Source organism: Arachis hypogaea, chromosome 14 (genome assembly GCF_003086295.3).
Source record: "Arachis hypogaea cultivar Tifrunner chromosome 14, arahy.Tifrunner.gnm2.J5K5, whole genome shotgun sequence".
In the NCBI taxonomy this organism is placed as follows: Eukaryota; Viridiplantae; Streptophyta; class Magnoliopsida; order Fabales; family Fabaceae; genus Arachis; species Arachis hypogaea.
In genome coordinates, this window is record NC_092049.1 from 6,320,219 (window position 1) to 6,341,807 (window position 21,589).

Below are 21,589 nucleotides of genomic sequence, written 5' to 3' on the forward strand. Positions count from 1 at the left end.
TAATGTTTAGAATTTAAAATTAAATATTGACTAAAAATAATAAATTTTGTTAGTCACGTAGCATTTTCTATAAGAGAAAAAATATTAAAAGACTAATATCTTATTTTTATATTATTAAAATTTAGAATTTAAAATTTAATATTTAAAATATTGGCCAATTATTAATAAAAAAAAATAAATTGTGTGTTGGCCGTATAACATTTTTCGTTTATAATGTATATTTTTATTACATAGTGTGTACATATAAAAATTGATAATATATATATATATATATATATATCATTAAATTTTGCACTACATTTTCTTTATATAAATGTTGGTTATATATATACATTGAAGAAACAAACTGCAACTTGTAACAAAAAGTAAAACTACGAATCTTATAACATCTGTATAAATTAAAAAGAGAAGACCACGGTATAATTCTATAATCCTATTTTTCATGCATGAAGAGGAATGAATGTATAAGTTGATCCAAAATATGCATATATACCATATGTAATTGTTACACAATACAATGAATGAAAGAATATGATTAATTACAAGCAACAGTCGCATATACACTTTTAAGAAAGTAAAACTAATGAATGAATGAATTAATGATGTTAGCCTCTCTCAGAATAACTTGCTGGCGAATTCATCAACCGTGATTCCCTCCATTCGACAGGAAGCAGATTTTGATGCAAGTTGCCTCAGCTGTGATACGCTTCTTCCCAATTTCATTGCCACTTTCATTTCAAACAATTCTCCGTTTTCTCTTTTCTCCAGATCACTCTCTTCCAAAGTTGATTCAATGGAGGTTTCTAACTGCTTGAAGAAGCCAGCAGAGTTTCTATACATTTCGAAAACCATACCAACTTGGCCTCCATGCTCGAAGGTGTTGATTACAGCAGCCAAAGAACCAGCCATGAGAGGCACCATTGTAGCCCATGAATTACCATTGCCAAGAAATGCAGATCCAGCTGCAGCAATGCCGGTGAGCAAAGGGCCAGCAATGGCCAAAGCCTTATTCGTCTTCAATGCTATGTTCCCAAGCCTCTCATAGTCCTCGCTGTCTTTTCTCTTCACTACTTCAACGATCTCTCTAAGTTCCACTTCTAATTCTTCACTCCATCCATTGTTCATCATTTTCCCCTTCTTTTGGAACTGAGTAGTGGAAGGCCACCAAACAGCAGGTTCAAATTTAGAAGGGAACTTTTCAAGCATGGCTCCCAACAATGGAAGTGGGAAAGCTTTGTCAAGTGCCAAAACCTTCTCTGTTGCATTCTTCACGTCTTCCTCAGTGACATTTCCAAGAGCAAGTGTTGTCTGAATTTCGGACTGAAGCTGCTTGAAGTATCGAGTTGCATTACGCTGTTCCTCGGTGAGTTGAGAGGGCTGGATCTTGTTCATGATGAGCAGCATCCCCGTGGCGGCGGAGAACAGTAGAGCAGAAGATAGTTTCAAAGCCAGACTTGGCCCAGTTGCGGCGGCAACAGCAGCCATGGTGGTTGCGGCGAGAGTGATCATGTTGATTGAATTCAAGAGAAGAGTGTTCCAGTTGTCACGTTGGTCCCCAATGTTTTGATGCATTTCGATTCTGTCAGCTACAGCCTCCAAGATTGCATAGAGTTCAACAAGAACCTTGTTATTATTATTAGAATGTCGCACTTGATTGTTCAGATTCTTGTCTAACAAAGGAGTAGCAGTGTCTATGAAGCTGAAATCCTCAAGCTTAGGTTTGGAGGGTATCTTAGGCACTGATGATGTGAAATCGATTCTAGGAAGCTTGGGGACATTGATTGCAGCGTTGACAGATCTCTTTGATGAATGATAAGAGAGCAGAGCTGACGAGACTTGTACGGAATAATAAGCACAAGAAGCCATGAGATAGCTAGACAATATGATTGTATATGTATGTAACTTAATGAAGCTTAGCTTGCGTTAATTGCTTGAATGAATATGAATGTGTGTTGGGGGGAAATTATAAGATAAGATGAGTATTTATAACGTATGTTAGTGAAGAGAGGGGAAGGGGTCAAAATGAAAATATGGAAAATTATGGTGTTCGTTGACTAGTATACGATCAGAAATTGAAAAGGTCGCTGTTCAACAATCAACATTGGCATGGTTGGGGGTCTTACACCTAAGAGGACATAGAACCAAAAAGCTAATAAGAGCTCAGCTGCGCATCATGACTACTTTTTAGCGTATAACAAAGGCTATTAATTTTCTTCATCCCTCCGTAACTCTTACTTCTTCAATATAAAACGATACGCTTGTTGTCGTTTTTGACCTACTACCCTTTTAAAATGATATATGTGAAATCTTGTCAAATAAGAAAATCCAGATGTAATTAATATACAAAAACAAATTTTACTTTCATTTTATTGGAATATCTTACTTCTCCCTGCTTATCACTATGTATATATTCAACAGGAGTATATGACAACATTTATTATGTATGTAGTACTTAATTAGTATATCGTTACGATATAAAACTGATGATTTTCCATTTGAGATAAAATCATGGATATAAATATAACGAATATTAATTAACAACGCATATATTAAACTATTTGTTGTAAAAATGATTTGACTTTTACAGGTCTAGGATGAGTAGTTCAATTAAAGAGAGTTTGAAACGAGTCTTTATTTTGAATTAATGTTTATTCTATAATGATACAATTGAATATTTCGTGAGTTTGACATTCATAAAATAGAAGAAAAAAAACACACACACACAAACATATATATATATATATATATATATATATATATATATAATTATATAAGTATTGTTCAAGTTTAAATCATATATAGATCATACTAACATCACCCATATATATCATTTTCCAAATAATTATATAAGTTCTTTAATATTTTAAATTACTGTTATATCATGCTTTATCATATCGGAAAGGCTTTGATGCGATGTGATCAACCATATACAACTCTCATAAAAGCATGAATTATTAGGGTCACATGATCTCCATAAAGAATTTGATGTATGACAAACAAAAAGTCAAATAAGTATAAAAAAGGAGCCCACCTTTCTGATTGGTTGAACTGCAGCCACACCTGTCATTATCTACTCATTAATAACTATTTTGAGAAACATAAATCTAGGACCTTGCATAAAGAACAAATATTTGATTAAAAGCTAAGCATTCTTTAATAATTTATGCGTTTTCTCTATGAATTTTCTATCTTTCATCCCTCAACTTTTAAGATCCACGGAACACTAAACACATAGCTAGCTAGCTACAAGAGATGTATTTATTGGTTGAAAAACAATACAAAAATTAGGAGAATGTTAGAGGCCAGCATTTTTACTGTAAAAAAGACAGAATATAAATTAGTGTTGGTTCAAATATAACCTAAAATCAAAAATACAGGTAGACAATAAAAATATTAAATAATATGAACAATGAATGTATTAGATATTCATTTCACTAGGTGTACAGATGTATATTTTAATATTAAGATTTAGATGGATAATTTATAGGTGTAATGTATTTTTATTTTATTAGTGATTGTTCATGTTGTTCAAAAAAGTCATTAATTACCTAACATAATCTAATATAAAAGGAAAAGTATAGATAAACAATGAAAATATTAAACAACGTAAATAATAGATATATCGGATGTTCATTTTATTAGTGTACGAATGGTTATTTTAATATTAAAATTTATAGGGTTAATTTAGAGGTGTAGTGTGTTTTTATTTGATTGGTGGTTGTTAATATTGTTCAACAAAGTCATTGTCCCCTAGCATTCCCCAATATAAAAATAAGGGAAAAAAACGTTGGTTACCTAAAATTTTTATAAGAATTGAATTTTGTTAAGGGAAGAAACAAAAACACACTAATGAAAAGAAAGAAGCAAAAGTGTACTACTTCGATCCCCTAAACTGCATACTATATAGGACGACTAGCTCCAATTTATTTCTTTTACTCTTAAAACCAATCTTATTATTAGATACTTCAAGATCGAACATACACCGTACCATTTTTGTTAATCTCATAAGATATGGTTTGCCTTTTTAGACAAATCAATAACATAAATTATTTCTCAAGTTTTAGCACTTCGGTTCTTCATAAGAAAAGACAGACTTCAATTTAGATGCATATGATTTTGTATATAGCACTAGTTAATAATAATTATGAAAAATCAGAAATTAACTAACTCAATTTCATGCACTGCACGTATATGAGATAAAAAATGAAGATATATAACTGTGTAGCAACAAGAGATTCGGATGAAAACATATCAATTTGTTAAATAAAAGAATCTTGGAACTCATTCCTTGATTGAATGAGAAGAAGTTACAAAATATATGTGCAGAAGATTTAATTGTCTATACTCATATACACATTTTCCTTATCTAAGTCAGTGTATGTACTCTAATTAATTAAATAAATGAAAGAACAAAAGAATGTGTCATAATGTATCGTATGTATGTTGATCCTAAAAGAGCTTGCTGGCGAATTCATCAACACAAGAGGAAGCAGATTTTGAGGCAAGTTCCCTCAACTGTGATACGCTTCTTCCCAATTTCATTGCCACCTTCATTTCAAACAGATTCCCGTTTTCTCTTCTTTCCAAATCACTCTCTTCCAAAGTTGATTCAATGGAGGTTTCTAACTGCTTGAAGAAGCCAGCAGAGTTTCTGTACATTTCAAACACCATACCAACTTGGCCTCCATGCTCCAATGTGTTGATTGCGGCAGCCAAAGAACCAGCCACGAGAGGCACCATTGTAGCCCATGAATTTCCATTTCCAAGAAATGCAGATCCAGCTGCAGCAACGCCGGTGAGCAAAGGGCCAGCAATGGCCAAAGCTTTATTCATCTTCAATGCAATGTTCCCAAGCCTCTCATAGTCCTCGCTGTCTTTTCTCTTTACAACTTCAACAATCTCTCTAAGTTCCACTTCTAGCTCTTCACTCCATCCGTTCATTTTCTTGTTATTGTTTTGTGATTTTTTGTTACTACTTTTCCTTTGGAACTGAGTGGAAGGCCACCAAACTGCGGGTTCAAACTTAGAAGGGAATTTTTCAAGCATGGCTCCCAACAATGGAAGTGGGAAAGCTTTGTCAAGTGCCAAAACCTTCTCCGTTGCACTCTTCACGTATTCCTCAGTGGCATTTCCAAGAGCAAGTGTTGTCTGAATTTCGGATTGAAGCTGCTTCAAGTATCGAGTTGCATTACGCTGTTCCTCGGTGAGTTGAGAGGGCTGGATCTTGTTCATGATGAGCAGCATCCCTGTGGCGGCGGAGAACAGTAGAGCCGAAGATAGTTTCAAAGCCAGAAGCGGCCCAGTTGTGGCAGCAACTGCAGCCATGGTTGTGGCGGTGAGAGTGATCATGTTAATTGAGTTCAAGAGAAGAGTGTTCCAGTTGTCACGTTGATCCCCAATGTTTTGATGCATTTCGATTCTGTCAGCTACAGCCTCCAAGATTGCATAGAGTTGAACAACGACCTTGTTATTATTATTATCATTACAGTCGTCATAATTGGTGAGGACTCTCTTCTTTTCCGTTAACTGAGTAGTTGTGGATCCTTTCATAAGTGTGTGATGTAGCAGATTTGTTTTTGGAAGGGAAGAAGGGAAGATTGGAAGCTTAGGGACATGGATTGCGGCGTTGACAGTAGTAGTCCTACTCCTCCTTATAGAAGAAGAAATTAGGGTTAATGATGATGATGAGTAGTTTTGTAATAAGGAAGCCATGATAGACAATAATTACAATTTAATGATTTATTGAGTAATCTGTAGATCAAATGAGAATTGATGTGATGAGATGAGATGTGAGAAAGAATTGTGAATTAGGTGAGGGAAGAGGGGACGATGTGTGGATATATATATAGATGATGGCACACAAGATGGGAAGAAGTCAATGGAGACTGGGCATTCTCTTTGACCCTGCCCTTTCTATATTCATTGGCATGGTCTTAGTCTAATAACATAACTATCTCTATGCATATTGATTGAAGGCAACTACTCAAATGAAGATGCTAAAAACATCTTTTTATGAAGATTCTTGTGTTAAAAGTGTACTTTGTTTGTTTAGCCACACTTTAAAAAAAATAACACTTTTGCAACACATCAAAATCAAACCATACATTTTATCATCTAATGGTAAAAAAGAAGTATCTTCATATGAAGACAATAGTAAAATCTTCATGGTAGTATCCACCTTGATTGAATTCAAGCGGTGAAATGGTAAAGCCCCCAAGCTTCGTCCTACTTGGATTATTTCTATTCAATCTATGAACTCTGCGCTACCTATATACCAAGTCAGGATAAGACTGATCTATCTATAGGACTCGTTAAGCGTATACTAAAATTAATTATTAAAATTAGTATAAAATATATATTAAAATATAAATATAAATTAAAAATAAATTAAATTATATATTTATTTATACATAATTATATTAAAAATTAATTTTAATATGTAAATAACATTTTTGATCAATCCGTAGATATATGGATCATATATACCCAATTAACACAAATTGCCAACTTGCATTGTCAGCTTCTGCCTCCTTGCATATAATACCAATCATTAGAAATTTACTCAATATTTTCGAATTGAACGGGTGTCAATATGCTATTTGTTAAAAATATATAATATTTAATTATATTTAATATTAAGTTTTTTCCAAAGACGAGATTTTAGTCCAACAGTAAAAAAAATACAATTAATTTAAAATTCAGGACAAAAGAAAAAATAAAAAGTGAGAGTATTCTAGAAAAATCACATAAATAATAGATCATATATTAAATAAATATTTATGTTAATTTATCTAATATTAAATTAAATTAAATTAGTATAAATTAACATGAAATATATTTAAATATTATATTAATAGATAATACTAGAAATTAATAAAAATATTTATTTTTCTATTACATATTCTTATGTTCATATTTCATATATACTTTCTCTGTCTCCCTCTTTTTCCTCCCAAAAAAACACTTGGATTTTTTTTTTTTTACATTTCAATAGTTTTTACTTTTTAACTTTTATTTTATTTTGCGTTTACTATGACTGTATACTGTATATAGGGCATACGCACACAAGACACCGTATCTAACTACTAGATTTGTGGCCAATAAATAAACATGTCAATTTTACAAACATTTTAACCTCAGATAACACGTGAATATTAATTAAATTTTGATCGATAATAAATTCTTAAATAGAATTTAAATTCGTAACAAATTAAATTTTAATTTATTGAAGTAAAAATTACTATAAAAAAATAAAATATATTTTTTGTCTTTAGAATTTATTAAAAAATTTAAAAATATTTATTTCATAAATTTTATTTGTATTAAATATACTACTAACAACTAAATTTTAAAAATATTTAATACTAATCCAATAATAATACATAATAAATATATTTAATTTGCTTGTGTTAAATGTTGTTTTTGTAAAGTATTCTTGAACTGGTAATAATTTTTTTAAAAAATTAGTAGTTATAGATAAATTTGATGTAAATAAAAAATTTTTAGGATAAAATTAAAACAATATAAAATTTAAAGATATCTTTAAAATTTTTAAAAGATTTTAAAAAAATATATATTTTATCCAAAAAACAAGTGAATATTAATTAGGATATATATATATATATATATTGTTCCGAGTGTTATTGAAACGTTGATTTGGGCTTGAACGTGAGGTCCAGGTCCCTTCCCTTCGTATGGCAGTGTCTGATTGGTTGATGCCAAGGTGTCGTCTGTCCGAGTTTTTTGTGGAGAGGTGGAGGATGATACCTGCAAGAGACTCCGATACTTAAGTTAGCAAGGGTTTTAGACAGATTTTTAGTAGATTAGAATGTAAGTATGTATACCTAAAGAATGTCAGTGTATTTATAGGAGTAGTTCCATCTTTTTTATGAATAACTATTTCATTTATCTTGAAAATTTTTTGGACTCTATCTTTTTAGTGAAAATAGAAATTGTAGATAAAATTCGCGGACGTAGTTACTTATTTTAAGCAAATAAGACTGGGTTTTTTTATCAGTATTCAACCTCTTTAAAAAAGTCGAATAAATTATTTTTCTGGTAAACTTTTTTATTTATTAGGCTTAACTTTATTTATTGGGTCAGAATATAAAAATATATAGGGCTATATAGCTGCGCTACTTCTCTAATAAGCGCCTAAAGTGTTCACTCTTTAGCCACCAATTTTAATCTGCGAGGTTTTTGTATTATTTTTTCTCTTAGTGTAATCTTTCTGTTGATTCGTTCATCTTTGACTCTCCTATTTATTAATTTATTATTATTATTAGCAGTCACGCATAAGGTTGAATTCGATATTTTATTTATTATTATTATTTGTTTATATTCTGTTGTAAATTTTATTTCATGATATAAAAAAATTCATATTTTTTATTAATTATATTTAAGACTAAAATAAAAAAATTAAAAATTATATAAAAAATAATACATAAAATTAAGGAGATGCATATTCCGTTTTATTTTGTTCGTGGCACAAAGAAAGAACACATTAATATGCGCATTCAACTGGATCAATGACATCAGAAATGACCTCCTACTTAGGGATGATGTCGGTTAATGAGAAAGAATATATTCTTATTAAATATTGTATTTACGCGAATTATTCTTAAATTGAGGTGATATTTAAAAAAAATAATCTAAAATGAGCTTTAATCCCTTTGACTTTGTTAGATGCGACATTGTTATAAATAATTTTTTTTTTTAAAGAAAAGCTCAACACATTAGTGGAGTACAGGGTACAGCAACATAAGCGAAATAAGCAAACAAATGAACAACAGAAACAAGCATAAATATCTCATTGTCATCTCCGCTATTGTCATCAATAACAAAAGGGATTCGCATTTAACCATTTCTTGCAGCTTAGAAAAGACAAATTAATAATCTCCTCAACCCTTTTTTCTTTATTCTGAAAAATCCTCCGGCAGTTTCGTTCCAACCATATGTTCCAAATGATCGCATAAAAGCATACCATTCACCTCTTGTATTCCTCCTTCCTATTTGATATCTCAGTCCAACTTTAAAAATGTTCTTTCACCGTACCTGGAGAGACCCAGTGCATTCCAACATATGATATCTAAGCACACCATACCTGCCAAGAATAACTACAGCCAAGAAACAAATGGTAGCCAGTTTCAACACCTCTATTACATAAAACACATAAAGTATCTTCTTGGTAGATAACGCCAAACCGACTAAGCCTCTCTTTCGTATTGACCTTGCCAATCAATACAAACCAAGCAAATAACTTAACTCTAGGTGGAACAAGCCCTTTCCAAATTGTCCTAGTAAAGCTGTAGCTTGATATATCCTCCAGAGCCATTTCCATCTGCAGCACCTGCACAAATGAGTTAGTAGAAAAAATACCCTGTTTATCATACTTTCACACAACTCTATCCTCTCTGTCATATGCAAGTTTGATAGGCGTCAAAGAAAGGTGGAGTTGGTTCACTAGATCCAACTCCCATTGGAATAGTTCTCGCCTCCATTGAAAGTTCCATATCTAAACTAAACCATCCAAAAACCCACAGTCCCCTATCACTGATCCTCTTTTATTTGAAACTGAGAAAAGTCTTGGAAAACGATCTTTCAAAGAACCTCCCTGGATCCAAACATCCTCCCAGAAACGAGTTCGTCTCCCATCACCCACCTCCGTAGACAATCCAGTAATCATCTTCTGCCTAACTTCTTGATTCTTAAATTGTAACAGACATATATCCTTCCACGGGCCTCCCCGATTAGGCAATTCCTGGGTGAATAGAAGCTCATTTGGATTCAAGTTATTACATGAGCAGACCACTTTCTTCCACAACGGACACTCCTCTTTAGAGAATCGCCATCACCACTTAAACAGAAGAGCTGTATTACGAATTATAGCATCTCCCACTCCTAACCCTCCTAATCTTTTAGGAGCCTGCACCACTTCCCACTTAACCATGGCTATACCATTCCTCCCATCTTCCTTACTCCAAATAAATCTTCTCTGTAATGAAATCAGTTTCTCTGCAACAGCCTTCGCCATCTTATACAAGCTCAAATAATAAACCGAAAGACTATTCAACACGGATTTGATAAGTACCAACTTACCGGCTTTATTGAGCGCTTTGGCTTTTCAGAGACTAAACTTCTCCTCCACCTTGTCTATTATTGGCTTCCACGTCTTAACCAGCCTTAGGTTTGCTCCTAGTAAGATTTCCAGATATTTAACTAGAAGAGAAGCTTGCTTACAGCCCAACACACTACACATACGTTGTACCCATTGATCATCACAGTTAACAGAAACCAAGCTTGATTTGTCAAAATTAATACTTAGGCCTGACATCAACTCGAAACAACGAAGCAGCCTCCTGTAATTCTTGATGGTCTCTTCTTCTGGGGGGCAGAACAAAATAGTATCATCTGCAAACTGAAGATGCAACAGCTCAATATGATCTCTCCCAACCAACAACGGCGATATGCAACCGTTCCTAACAGCCTCTCCAATCATTCTATGTAGGACATCAACAACTATAGTACAAAAAGAAATAGAGACAAAGGATCACCTTGCCGCAGACCCCTTTCCATCTTGAACGGCTTAGACGGCGAGCCGTTAATCAAAACTGACATAGAGCATGTACTGACACACTCCATAACCCATCCCCTCCATTTCTGTCCAAATCCCATCTTCTGTAGCACAAGGTCGACAAAACTCCACTTGACTCTATCGTATGCTTTCTGAAAGTCTAACTTTATTATTGCTGCTTCCTTCTTCTTCAGTTTAATCCACTGAACTGTTTCACACGCAATAAAGGCACCACAATGAATCTTGCGATCCTTGACAAACGCACTCTGCGTCTCGCCTACTAACCCTGGCATAGTTGTTTTCATTCTCCTCACCAACATCTTTGAAATTACCTTATACATACACCTCCACCATACTAATTGGACGCAAATCTTTGATTTCCTTAGCACCAGTAAATTTAGGGGCTAGCGCCACCCAAGTGACGTTAGCATCTGTCGGCAATCTAGAAGTTTGGAAGAAGCCCAGTACTGCTGCCGTGAATTCAGAGCCAATTTCATCCCAGCACTTCTTTATGAAGTTCATGTTGTACCCATCACTTCCTGGACCCTTGAACAATTCACAATCTCACACTGCCTCTTTGACCTCCTTAGGTGTCGGTAGCATCTCTAGAGCCATAGTATCCTCCTCCCCAATCGTTTTTACCAGGCCATCTCTGAAGCCTACCATAGGAGACTTCTCTTGATTATATAAGTCCTTATAAAACTCTCTGATGGCATTCTTGATCCTAGCTTAATTCCTTATCAGTCTTCCATTAATAACCAGAGCATCAATCCTATTATTCCTTTTTCTCGCAGAAGCTAAGTTGTGGAAGTATCTCGTGTTTTTGTCCATGTGCCTCGCATGCCTAGACCTCGACATCTGCTTTCAATGTAATTCTTTTCTCACATACCATTTTTCACAGCAAGCAACTAAAGTCCTCCTTCTTACCTCCACTGTTACATCATAAGACCCATTACCGACCATGTCATCAATCTTCTCAATCATAAATTATTGAATTTTATTAAATAAAAATTAAAGGATGAAACATACAAATGTATTATTGCCCCTTTTAAATTGTTGTTTGTGCTCTTTATCATTAAACTCTCTAAAAACCTCCTTATTAAAAAACTTACTCTTGATAAGTAGGAATCATAAAAAAGGTTTTATTCTTAGGGCACTTTTTAACTACATGAATTTTTTTTTTTAAATTAAGAGTGAGACTCGAATTTGCGATCTCTAGATAAGTACGAGAGAATTATGTCATTTGAGCTAGAACTCATTAACTCCAACTGCATGAATTTCTTATTATTATTTGATAGAATTACATGAATTTCTTCTATTCAACTACACATCGCATGTTAATTCCAAAGTAATTTGATCAACTTTTTATCAAGAACAAGACTATATAATATGCAAGAATCTTAGCCAACCGAAATGAAATACAAGGATTAGGATTTCCTTGTTTTTTTCATGTTTGGAGAAGGGGGTTCTTTGCTTGGGCTTTCTAGTTTCAACCTTTTTTTTCAAATGAATTTAGGCTTGACATTTGATGATGTAGCAGTTATAACTGGATCATGGCCTTTCTTTGGGAAAATCATTTTACCTTAGGAATATCTATTTTGTTTAGCTCTGGGCTAGAGTCTTGATTTGGGTCAGTTTATCCGATCATGCCCATCCAAAAAATGAAAAGTGTGTTTTCAGTCTTTATAAAGTCTTTTTAATTTATCCAATTTGTATTAGGAGAATAGTCAATTCATTCGTTTTGTATATACATTAATTTATTTATCAACAAACATTTAAATAGAGTTTAAATTTATAGTAGATTAATTATTGATTTGCCAAATTAAAAGATACCATAAAAAACTTTTAATTTTAAAGACAAAAAATATATCACAAAATAAAATAAAATTTTAACTTTTAATTTATCTTTGATAAAATGACATCTCAACTTAGTACTTGAAAGACACAAAATCTTTTTTTTGAAGATATGGTCACTTTGGCCCAATCAATTTTAGTAAATATTCCTTTCTATCTCATGCAAATAATGAAACTATCACTGAGAGTGTGATAAGGTTGATGAAGTTTGCAGGAATTTCGTATGGAACAACAATAGAACGGGTAACAAGGTCCATTTAGTTAGTTTAGAGAAAATGTGTTTGCCAAAAAAGTTCGACGACTTGGATTTTAGACTGGTCAGAGTAGTAAATAATGCTAATCTTATGAAATTAGCATGAAATTTGGTGTAAAATAGAGATGCTTTCTAGGTCAAGGTAATCAGAAGAAAATATAAATGTGAGGAGAATACCATGTCCATCGTCAAGAAGTTCCAATCTTGTTCGAATGCTTAGAAAGGTATCGCTTAAGTATGACCCATATTTAAAAGGAATTTGGTATGACGATGGTGATAGCATTCGATTTTGGAAAGATCATTGAATTTTGGACGTGAATAAATTTAAAGACTTTGCTCAACTAGATATATCAGAGGATATGCTAAAAGACATAGTCAATGAATATGCAGTAAATGACAATTGAGATTTAAGCAAAATTAAAGAGGTTTTAAGAGAGGATTGGGTCCCTATTTTTAGGACTACATTAAAAATCAAAATGTGGTTAATCGGTTAAAAAACTTTAACTACATTTTGCTTAACCAATTTAACAAAATAATTTTAAAAATTATATCCATATTTTAAAATTGGTTAACTAAAATCAAATTTAAAAAAACTAATTTTTAACTGATTAACCAAAATCAAAACCAAATAAAAAAATTATTAATTTCAATTTTTTAGATTAAAAATTCAATTTAAAAGACTTTAAAAAAGCCGGGTTTTTTTTTTCAAAAACTGGTTTTATTTTTTCAAAAACCAGTTATTTTTTAAAATTGGTTTTTATTTTTATACTCGATTAAAAATCGATTTTTAAATTTGTTAACTATTTAATAACCAGTTTTATCATATAAAACCAATTTGATTAATTAACCAGTATTAAATTTTTTGTTAACCAAAAATTAGGTTTGGTTTTTGAATTAACCAAACAATATACAACCCTACCTATTTTCTCATCCTTAAAGGTTTCAGAAGTAAATTTAGAGGATGATTAGGTAGCATGATTTTTTAACTTCAATGGTAATTTTACCATCAAATCAACGTTTTTCTTCACTTAAATGTTTTTAAGAACTCTAAGGTTGATTTATTTTTGAGAATTTGAAAAGTTAAAGTTCTTCAAAAGTTACGCACTTTTTTTTATTAGTTGCTAATGAAATTCTTTTGACAAATAAAGAGGTTGGAGTTCGTAGGCACATGATCGAAGAGGATACTTACCCGATTTATTGTTCTTTTTTAGAGTCACAAATAATACATGAAAGAATATGAATGCTTCATTGAGTTCTAGTATATTCTTTAATCAACCCTTTTTTTTGTTGTTAAAAAAATTGTCATCTCAATCCCGTTACCAATGTATTCATTGGCCATTGTTGTTTACTTGCACCCTATGCTCTCTCTAGTCTTGTCATAACAAATATATTTTTGGGAGAGATAATACAATAGATGAATGTAAGATCCATGATTTGGCCATGCACTTAGCTTAAGAGTATAACTCAGTGCATGAGGAGATAGTTCGAATAAAAAAAAGAATTGGGTGCTTTGCTGAAAAACAAGTCAGTTGGATCCCTCCAAACCCTTATTTCATTAAGTTGAATTCCAATGACTCTGTTACAAAGGACGGTTAGGCGACTTACAGTGGTATATTAAGATACTATAAAAGTAAATTTTTAGCTTGTTATCGTGCGAATCTAAATAATTTTACGGTGACTCTAGCAGAATTCTAGAATATTCTGTTAAATTTAGACCTAACTCTAAATCTTAGATATATGAATATTTGCATGAAAATAAACTCTAAAATAGTCTCTGCCTTCAAAAAATTATCAAATTGTATTCTACAAAAATATTAATTCTGGCTATTAAAAAATATCGCAGCAGACTAAATAATTAAAACATTCATCATAAATTTCGACAAATGAATACTTATGTAAATATATTTACAAAACAAAGTCATAAACTTTAACTGAGATATTGTTTTTTCTTTTTTATTTTCTCATATATTTTTTAAAGTTTTCATGCATATTTCATTAGAATTATATTTTTTAAGATAATGTTTGTTTAGTTTTATTTTTTTCTAGACTTAATACCCCATTCTCTATTTAAAAATAAAAAGACTAATACAAGGAAACTTAACAAGTTACAAGCTTGCGACGGACCATAAAAATATCATAATCTGGACAAATTATGAAGACATCAGCGAGATTTATTACGTCGTCCAAACCAATAAAAAAAAATTATAACAAATTAGGAATTGGTGCCGTGACGAGATGTTATATGTTGGGATAATAATTATGAGTTAAGGCTTCTTAAATGTCATTTAAAATTATTAGGTATGAGTCAATTTAATAATTATAATATTTTTATTTTTTCATATATATTTTTATGATAAAATTGAGTTTAGAATTCAACAAAAAAAATTTTATTAAAGGAATAAATTAATATACATAAACTCTGGTTGAGACTTTTTAGAATTTATTTAAAATAATTATTTTTATATTATATTTTAATAAATATTATTTGTTCATACTTAACACAAAATATAAAGTCAGACTTAATAAAAAAGAAAGACTCACCTAAAAAAAAAGGGTCTTCATACTTTAACAGTTTTATTGTAAATACACTGACACTTTTAATGTATATACACGTTCTAATCTATTAAAAATCTGCATAAAATTTTTTTACTAACATAAACATTAGAGTCTTTTACATGTACCACTCCCCACCTCCTCACGAGAAATTTGAATAGCGACTTGTCGGCACTGAAATAAGTCTGCTCTACAAAAAATATAAATCTTACGTTCGAACCCAAATTAACATTTTAGATAACTCTCGGAATATTATTAATGTTAATTTTTCTCTTATAACCTAGTATCATTTAATCATCTGATGAAAGGATAAATAAAGGAAAAAGAATCTTAGTATATCATTACGTAGATTAAAGATAAATGAAAAAAAAAAAGAGGAACCAACAAAAATATATCAACTTCCCCATAATAAGATGAGGTGACAATATTTACAATGTTAATTTCTTAGTATAACACTATTTTTTTTCATGCTTTTACATATTATAAATAGATAAATAACGAATTAACGATATGAAAACAAAAAAGGAGAAAAATATAAGAAAAAAATAAATTTAAATAAAAAATAAAAAAATAACCAAAAAAAAGAAGTCGATTATATATGCCTTCTAAAAAAATTTATTAAGTAATAGAATAAAATTAAATATTTAAAAATAATTATAAAAATACCTTACTTTTTAAATATATTATAAATAAAAATCTGAAAATATTATCATCAAAAGAAAAAAAAGCCAGTTAAAATTTTAATAAAATAAAATTTATATTGAGACTAGACAATTTGAGAGTTATGATGACTCACGAGTAAGGGTAGAAATAAATCACGTATTCACGTTAGGCTATGTTTATTCTTAACAAGCCATGTCTGTAGTAAGATTAGTTTGGATTTATTGTTGTAGGCTATTTATTAAGTATTAGGTCTTGCCTGATAATAAGTCTCACCTGTTCGTACTTAATTAATAAAAAAAAATGAATAATTTTATATTATTAAATATAATTTTGTATCAATAAAAATTTTAATGATAATTAATTAATAATTACAAATTATAAAATTTATTAATTTTTTAGTATTTTTAAAAAAAATAAATAATAAATAAATAAAATAAAATAAAATATATTAAATATATTTAAAAAAAGTGTATGTATTTAATTAAAAAAATAAATATCTAGTAGATAAAAATCTTTAAATAAAATAAATGATATAAATTTAAATTCTAATCATTATATTTTTTAATATAATTATATATTTATATATCTTAATAGATTTAGACGGATCTAAAAAATTAAATAGACTATTTCATAAACTTGAGACTAATTTATTAAAAAATTTTAAGTTTTAAAATAATTTTGGCCTGAATTTATTTTCTGTGAGGTCAAGTCAAATACAAATTAGTCTGTAAGTTCTTGCTAGATTGTATGACATTTTTTCATTCCTAGTTATAAAAATATAAAATTAAACTATATAGAGTTGAGTTGAGTCAAATTATGTGAAAATACCTTGAGATTTCAGAAGTTTAAATTCAGGAAGCAGGATGAACAAGTGAAAAATAGAAGCTGAACAAAATAAAAGCAAAAATGAAATGAAATAGTCATGATATACATATAAGATCCAATATAATGTGATTGAGGAATCCGTCATAGTTGTTAATTGTTAAACGAAAAATTGTCAAGTCACCAAAAAAAAAAAAGGAAAAAATGGCGTTGATATCAACAAAATAAAAATGGTTGATGTGGCCTAACACCTACATTCATTAGTGTCCTAACTCTTATTCCTCATTTTTTATGGTATTTTCGAAAAATTAGAGTAAATATTAAAGTTGGTCTCTAAGGACTAAAATTATATTCGAATTTTAATTTAATCTTTAAATTTCAATTACTTCAATTTAATTCTTAAATTTTTAATTAATTCTGTAACAAAAATTACTACAAAAATTAATGTGATTAAATTTAAAAAATTTAAAAATTAAATTAAGATAATTAAAATTATTAAATTAAAGTTTGAACATAATTTTAAGAATTAAATTAAATATTTTTTTAAAAAATTATAAATTATAAATTTTATTTAAAAATTTATTATTGTGGTTTGGACATGTGAGAAGAAGACCCGATAGAACATTCAGTCAAGAGAGTGGATGAGATAGAAGATGGACAAAGGGCGAAAGACAGAGGAAGACCTAAGAAGACCATCCATAAGGTAGTCAAACGAGACCTACATGTAAACGGTCTCTCTGTAGATATGATACATGACAGAGCATAATAACGTCGTTTGATTCATGTAGCTGACCCCACTGGGACAAGACTTTGTTGTTGTTGTAATAAATTATTACATATATAAAATAAAATTTAAATTTTAAATATTTAGTTAAGTCATAAGTGGACCAATAAGCTGGTTAGTTAGGGATTTGGTTTCAATTCCTCCCATTTGGGGGAGATATTTTGTAAGGCGATACATCACTCATTCTTATTACGCATGTGCTGCATAAACCACAAACCTTCCATTATTAAGATTTAAGACGAGCACGAACACACTCTGTTCCTAAGTCAAACAAAACCCACTTGTGTTTGAAGCCAAAGATGGGATCTTTAGCCAAGAACGGACTCAACAATTACTTGAAACAGCTCCAGCAACACCCTTTGAGAACCAAGGTCTTCTTCTTCTTCATTTACCTTGTTTTTCTTTTCTGCATTTTTTTTATAAACTTACCTCTCACTTCAGCAATTTTCCTTCTTGCATCCATTTTCGTCGACCCTCTGTTTTCGGTAGTCCTAAAAGAGCTACCTTTTAAGTTTTAAACTTTTAACCATTCAGGTAAGAGAGTGTTGATGGGTTTATTAACTTCGATTGTGACTAATTCAGGTTATCACAGCAGGGGTGTTGTCAGCTATCAGTGACATAGTGTCTCAGAAGCTTACTGGAATACAAAAACTTCAATTCAAACGGATTCTTCTCAAAGTGGTCAGCTCCTTTTCCTTCTTACTTTTCTACTGCCTCTAATTCCAGATAATTTAGTTTTAGTTTGGTCAATAAGATTAATTGACCAATAAGGGTAAAATGTTAGGATCTTAACAAGATATTTTCCCAAGTAGCCATTCTAATGATCTGCATTTATAATTTCAACGAATAAGCTGAAGGTTTATTCAATCAGCAATGTTCTAAAATCTAAATAACTAGCAGTGATGTGGAAGGGAAACATTGAAGGAAAATTTAAACCTATATGTTGAAAAGCAGTTTGTTAAGATGTTGAAACGGCCCCCTTTTTTTTTTCTCTAAAATATCTATAAATTTCATTAGAACGATTAACATTTGCTTCTCATTAATATCACTATTTTGATGAACTGCAATATACCAATGAGGTCAAACTACTTTGTGCAATGATCAGGATCACACTTTGGGTGCTGGAAATACCTAATAAGAATAAAAAAAGGAGTAAAATAATAGCTGCTGATCTTTTACCGCTTATTAATTATTCAGGGTCAACTTGTTATATGCATAATGTCACATCATTTTGGCCAATAAATTTAGATACAAGTTATGTCTAAAATATTTGTTTTCAATGCCATTCCATGTTTACATTAGGAATAACATAAATCGTTTATTGCATGCAGTTTTTTGGAGCTGCTTATCTTGGACCCTTTGGACACTTCTTTCATATTATACTGGATAAAATTTTCAAAGGGAAGAGAGACTCAACAACCGCAGCCAAGAAGGTGAAGCTGCAAAAACTTGTGTTAGAAACATTATTCCAACTGCAAAACTGAAAATTGAAAAATAAGATTACCACAAATCCTATACAAATTTTTGTAAATGAATTTCAATTCTTTAACCATATCTGTCCTAATATATTTCCACAAGGATTTATTTCTATATCTATTTCTATTTGGTTTTAATGTTTGATTCTTGGATATTCCAAACCCACTTCTATAAAAGAGACAAGGTAATAAGTTGCTTATCCTTTTTCAATTATTTTTGGCTTTTCAGGTTTTGATTGAACAGTTGACATCTTCTCCTCTGAACAATTTGCTTTTCTTGATTTATTATGGATTAGTTATTGAAGGTTAGCCCTTTCTATATACCTAATTAACTTGCATCTTTTTAGCAAAGTTAACATGGATTTACACTTGGTTAGACACAAGTGGAAAAAATGTGAACAAATAAGATAATTCTCATCCATGTCAACACACTAAATAGTCCACCTAATGCAATTATATTCCTGGTCAACTATTTACTCGAAAAAAACAAAGAAGAAGAACAAATATCCTAAAAAATAATGAAGAGAATGACTCATTTTTTGGGTACCAAGTGAATCCACAAAATGATGTCTAAACTGCCATACGCCGTTGACCGCAGGTCGACCATGGGTGCATGTGAAAGCTAAGGTTAAGAAGGACTATCCATCAGTGCAGTACACATCATGGACGGTAATCTTCAATTACAACTTCAAATAACATTTAAGATCACTCCAAAAATTGAGTAAATGTTAAAAACATTATATTTGAAAATAAATGGTGACAGCTAAGAGCATGCAAGTATTTCTGTCAAAAAAAGATTATTATTATTATTGTCATTGATCACCAACTTGAGAGCCTCTAATGGATTTGGGGTGCAGTTCTTTCCTGCTGTGGGGTTCATAAATCACAAATTCATGCCTCTTCATTTCCGTGTTGTTTTCCACAGCTTAGTTGCATTTTGCTGGTACATGTTTCTTTTTTTCTTTCTTTCTTTGACTCTCCTTGTCTTTCATCATCATTTGGTAAACAGTGAACAAAACTTGAGATCATTCATTCATTGTGTTGTGTGTATTTTTCATTTCAGGGGAATATTCTTGAACCTAAGAGCACGGTCCATGGTATTGATTAAAGCCTAAAGTGATCATAGTAAAAGCTCTTCTAAGTAATAGATAATATAATATGTTATGAGGGTCAATATCTAACTGCTCCCAGTGCTGTATGCTTCTGATTTATTTTGAACTATTGGAATTTCATAAGGCATACCCTTTCCCTCAGAATATAAGTGTTCGCTTGAGAATCTAAAAAAATCAGTATGTCTGAATTAAAATTAAAGGGTAAAGCCTATTTTGGGAGTATGTTTGGTTTGTTAATTGCTGGTGGTGGAATCCATAGAATTTGTTAATTTTATCCTCGTATTTTAATTGCCAAAATTTCGAGTCACTTTTAGTAAGAAAAAATATTGAAACGCTTAAACCGTAATGACAAATAATAGATTTAGATAATAATCAAAAGAAGTCAGTCATGATGATGTTCTATAACAAACATCCGAGAAACTCCCTGCAATTTGTACTATTTTTAGTTATTATTTGATTAGCATAAATATTAAATTATTTTTAATAAATAATTTTTATTAATTTATATGTATAAAATTTTTATAAATGTGTATAAATTATTGTTGATCAAATATTAATAAAAAATAATAATATTTGTTGGACATATAATATTGGGCAATGTATTTAAATAAATTAATTGAGAGAAATGTTTACCTATTGCAACAAATGAAACTTTTTTACGTGCATCGCTTGTTTTAATATTATATAATCCGTGGAAGCTAAACTAACTGGGTTTAGCTTTCACGGATTATATAATATTAAAACAAGCCATTAAAACAAGCCATGCACGTAAGGAAGTTCTATTTGTTGTTATCAGTAAACAATTAAACATTTCTCTCAATAAGTACATTGCCCTATAATAACATCCCAGTAATAGTTTTTTTCACATAATAAAATATAGTTTCGGAGGTTCATACGCGGAACAGCACATGTGAACATGTGAATTATAATAATGAAGTTTTTAGCATCTCTTAGAAAATATGATATGAAGAAGTGAGACATGCATGGTCATGAAGTGTAAATTGAAGTGCCAATAATGCCAAAAATTTATGTTATTGAGAGACTTGAGAAATGAGAAGAAGAGAAGGCACTTGCTATATTTAAAGGTTACGCCAAATGGCTCCTCAATTCATGTTTATTTTTTTAATAATTGAGAAAGTAATTAAAGTGTGATCTTTAATTCTTTAATATTTTTTTTTTATGTTTTTTTTATTCTATTTATAAAATTTATGATGAGAGATCACACTTTATTTCCTCAATTGTTAAAAAAATTGAGAGAATCCATTCCCATTATTAATAAGTGTATGTCACCCACAAAATAAGGGTCATTGCTTTCATTTAAAGGATGGAAAATTAGACTTAGGAACTTAGAATTATCCATCAATTTTACACGACTATTTCAGCAAATCTGAAAATTATTTATAAAGACTATGAAGACGCTGAATAGTAAGTAAGCAAATGAACACAATAAATCGTAAAAAAAGAACTTTGTATTGTGAGTTATTATAATGTCAAAATGTT

At 30.6% G+C, this 21,589-nt stretch overlaps 2 protein-coding genes and 1 pseudogene across 3 annotated transcripts; 1 reads left to right on the forward strand and 2 right to left on the reverse strand.

The window, feature by feature from the left end:
• Window positions 1–459: 459 nt before the first annotated feature.
• LOC112740241 (probable F-box protein At4g22030) lies at window positions 460–1,942 on the reverse strand (annotated as a pseudogene).
• Window positions 1,943–4,235: 2,293 nt separating this feature from the next.
• LOC112741232 (probable F-box protein At4g22030) lies at window positions 4,236–5,807 on the reverse strand. Its single transcript, XM_025790120.3, has one exon. The coding sequence runs from the start codon at window positions 5,710–5,712 to the stop codon at window positions 4,450–4,452; it is 1,263 nt and encodes a 420-aa protein (XP_025645905.1). The 5' UTR covers window positions 5,713–5,807; the 3' UTR covers window positions 4,236–4,449.
• Window positions 5,808–17,615: 11,808 nt separating this feature from the next.
• LOC112741233 (peroxisomal membrane protein PMP22) lies at window positions 17,616–20,358 on the forward strand. 2 transcript variants are annotated; one of them, XM_025790121.3, is made up of 7 exons: window positions 17,616–17,873; window positions 18,085–18,183; window positions 18,834–18,935; window positions 19,207–19,282; window positions 19,576–19,646; window positions 19,835–19,920; window positions 20,041–20,358. In XM_025790121.3, exons 1-7 carry the CDS (start codon window positions 17,802–17,804, stop codon window positions 20,090–20,092), a joined length of 558 nt encoding a protein of 185 aa, XP_025645906.1. In that variant the 5' UTR covers window positions 17,616–17,801; the 3' UTR covers window positions 20,093–20,358. The 2 variants fall into 2 exon arrangements, with proteins under 2 accessions (XP_025645906.1, XP_072071524.1); XM_072215423.1 differs by lacking the exon at window positions 19,835–19,920 and having other exon boundaries at window positions 17,617–17,873.
• The last annotated feature ends 1,231 nt before the right edge of the window (window positions 20,359–21,589 follow it).

What these genes read in the sequence shown, in the direction of transcription:
- LOC112741233 (XM_025790121.3), top strand. Translation starts at nt 17,802, where the DNA reads ATGGGATCTTTAGCCAAGAACGGACTCAACAATTACTTGAAACAGCTC. An exon ending in AACACCCTTTGAGAACCAAG is followed by an intron (nt 17,874 to 18,084) that starts GTCTTCTTCTTC and finishes TGACTAATTCAG; the next exon opens with GTTATCACAGCAGGGGTGTT. An exon ending in CAACAACCGCAGCCAAGAAG is followed by an intron (nt 18,936 to 19,206) that starts GTGAAGCTGCAA and finishes TTGGCTTTTCAG; the next exon opens with GTTTTGATTGAACAGTTGAC.
- LOC112741232 (XM_025790120.3), bottom strand. Translation starts at nt 5,712, where the DNA reads ATGGCTTCCTTATTACAAAACTACTCATCATCATCATTAACCCTAATT.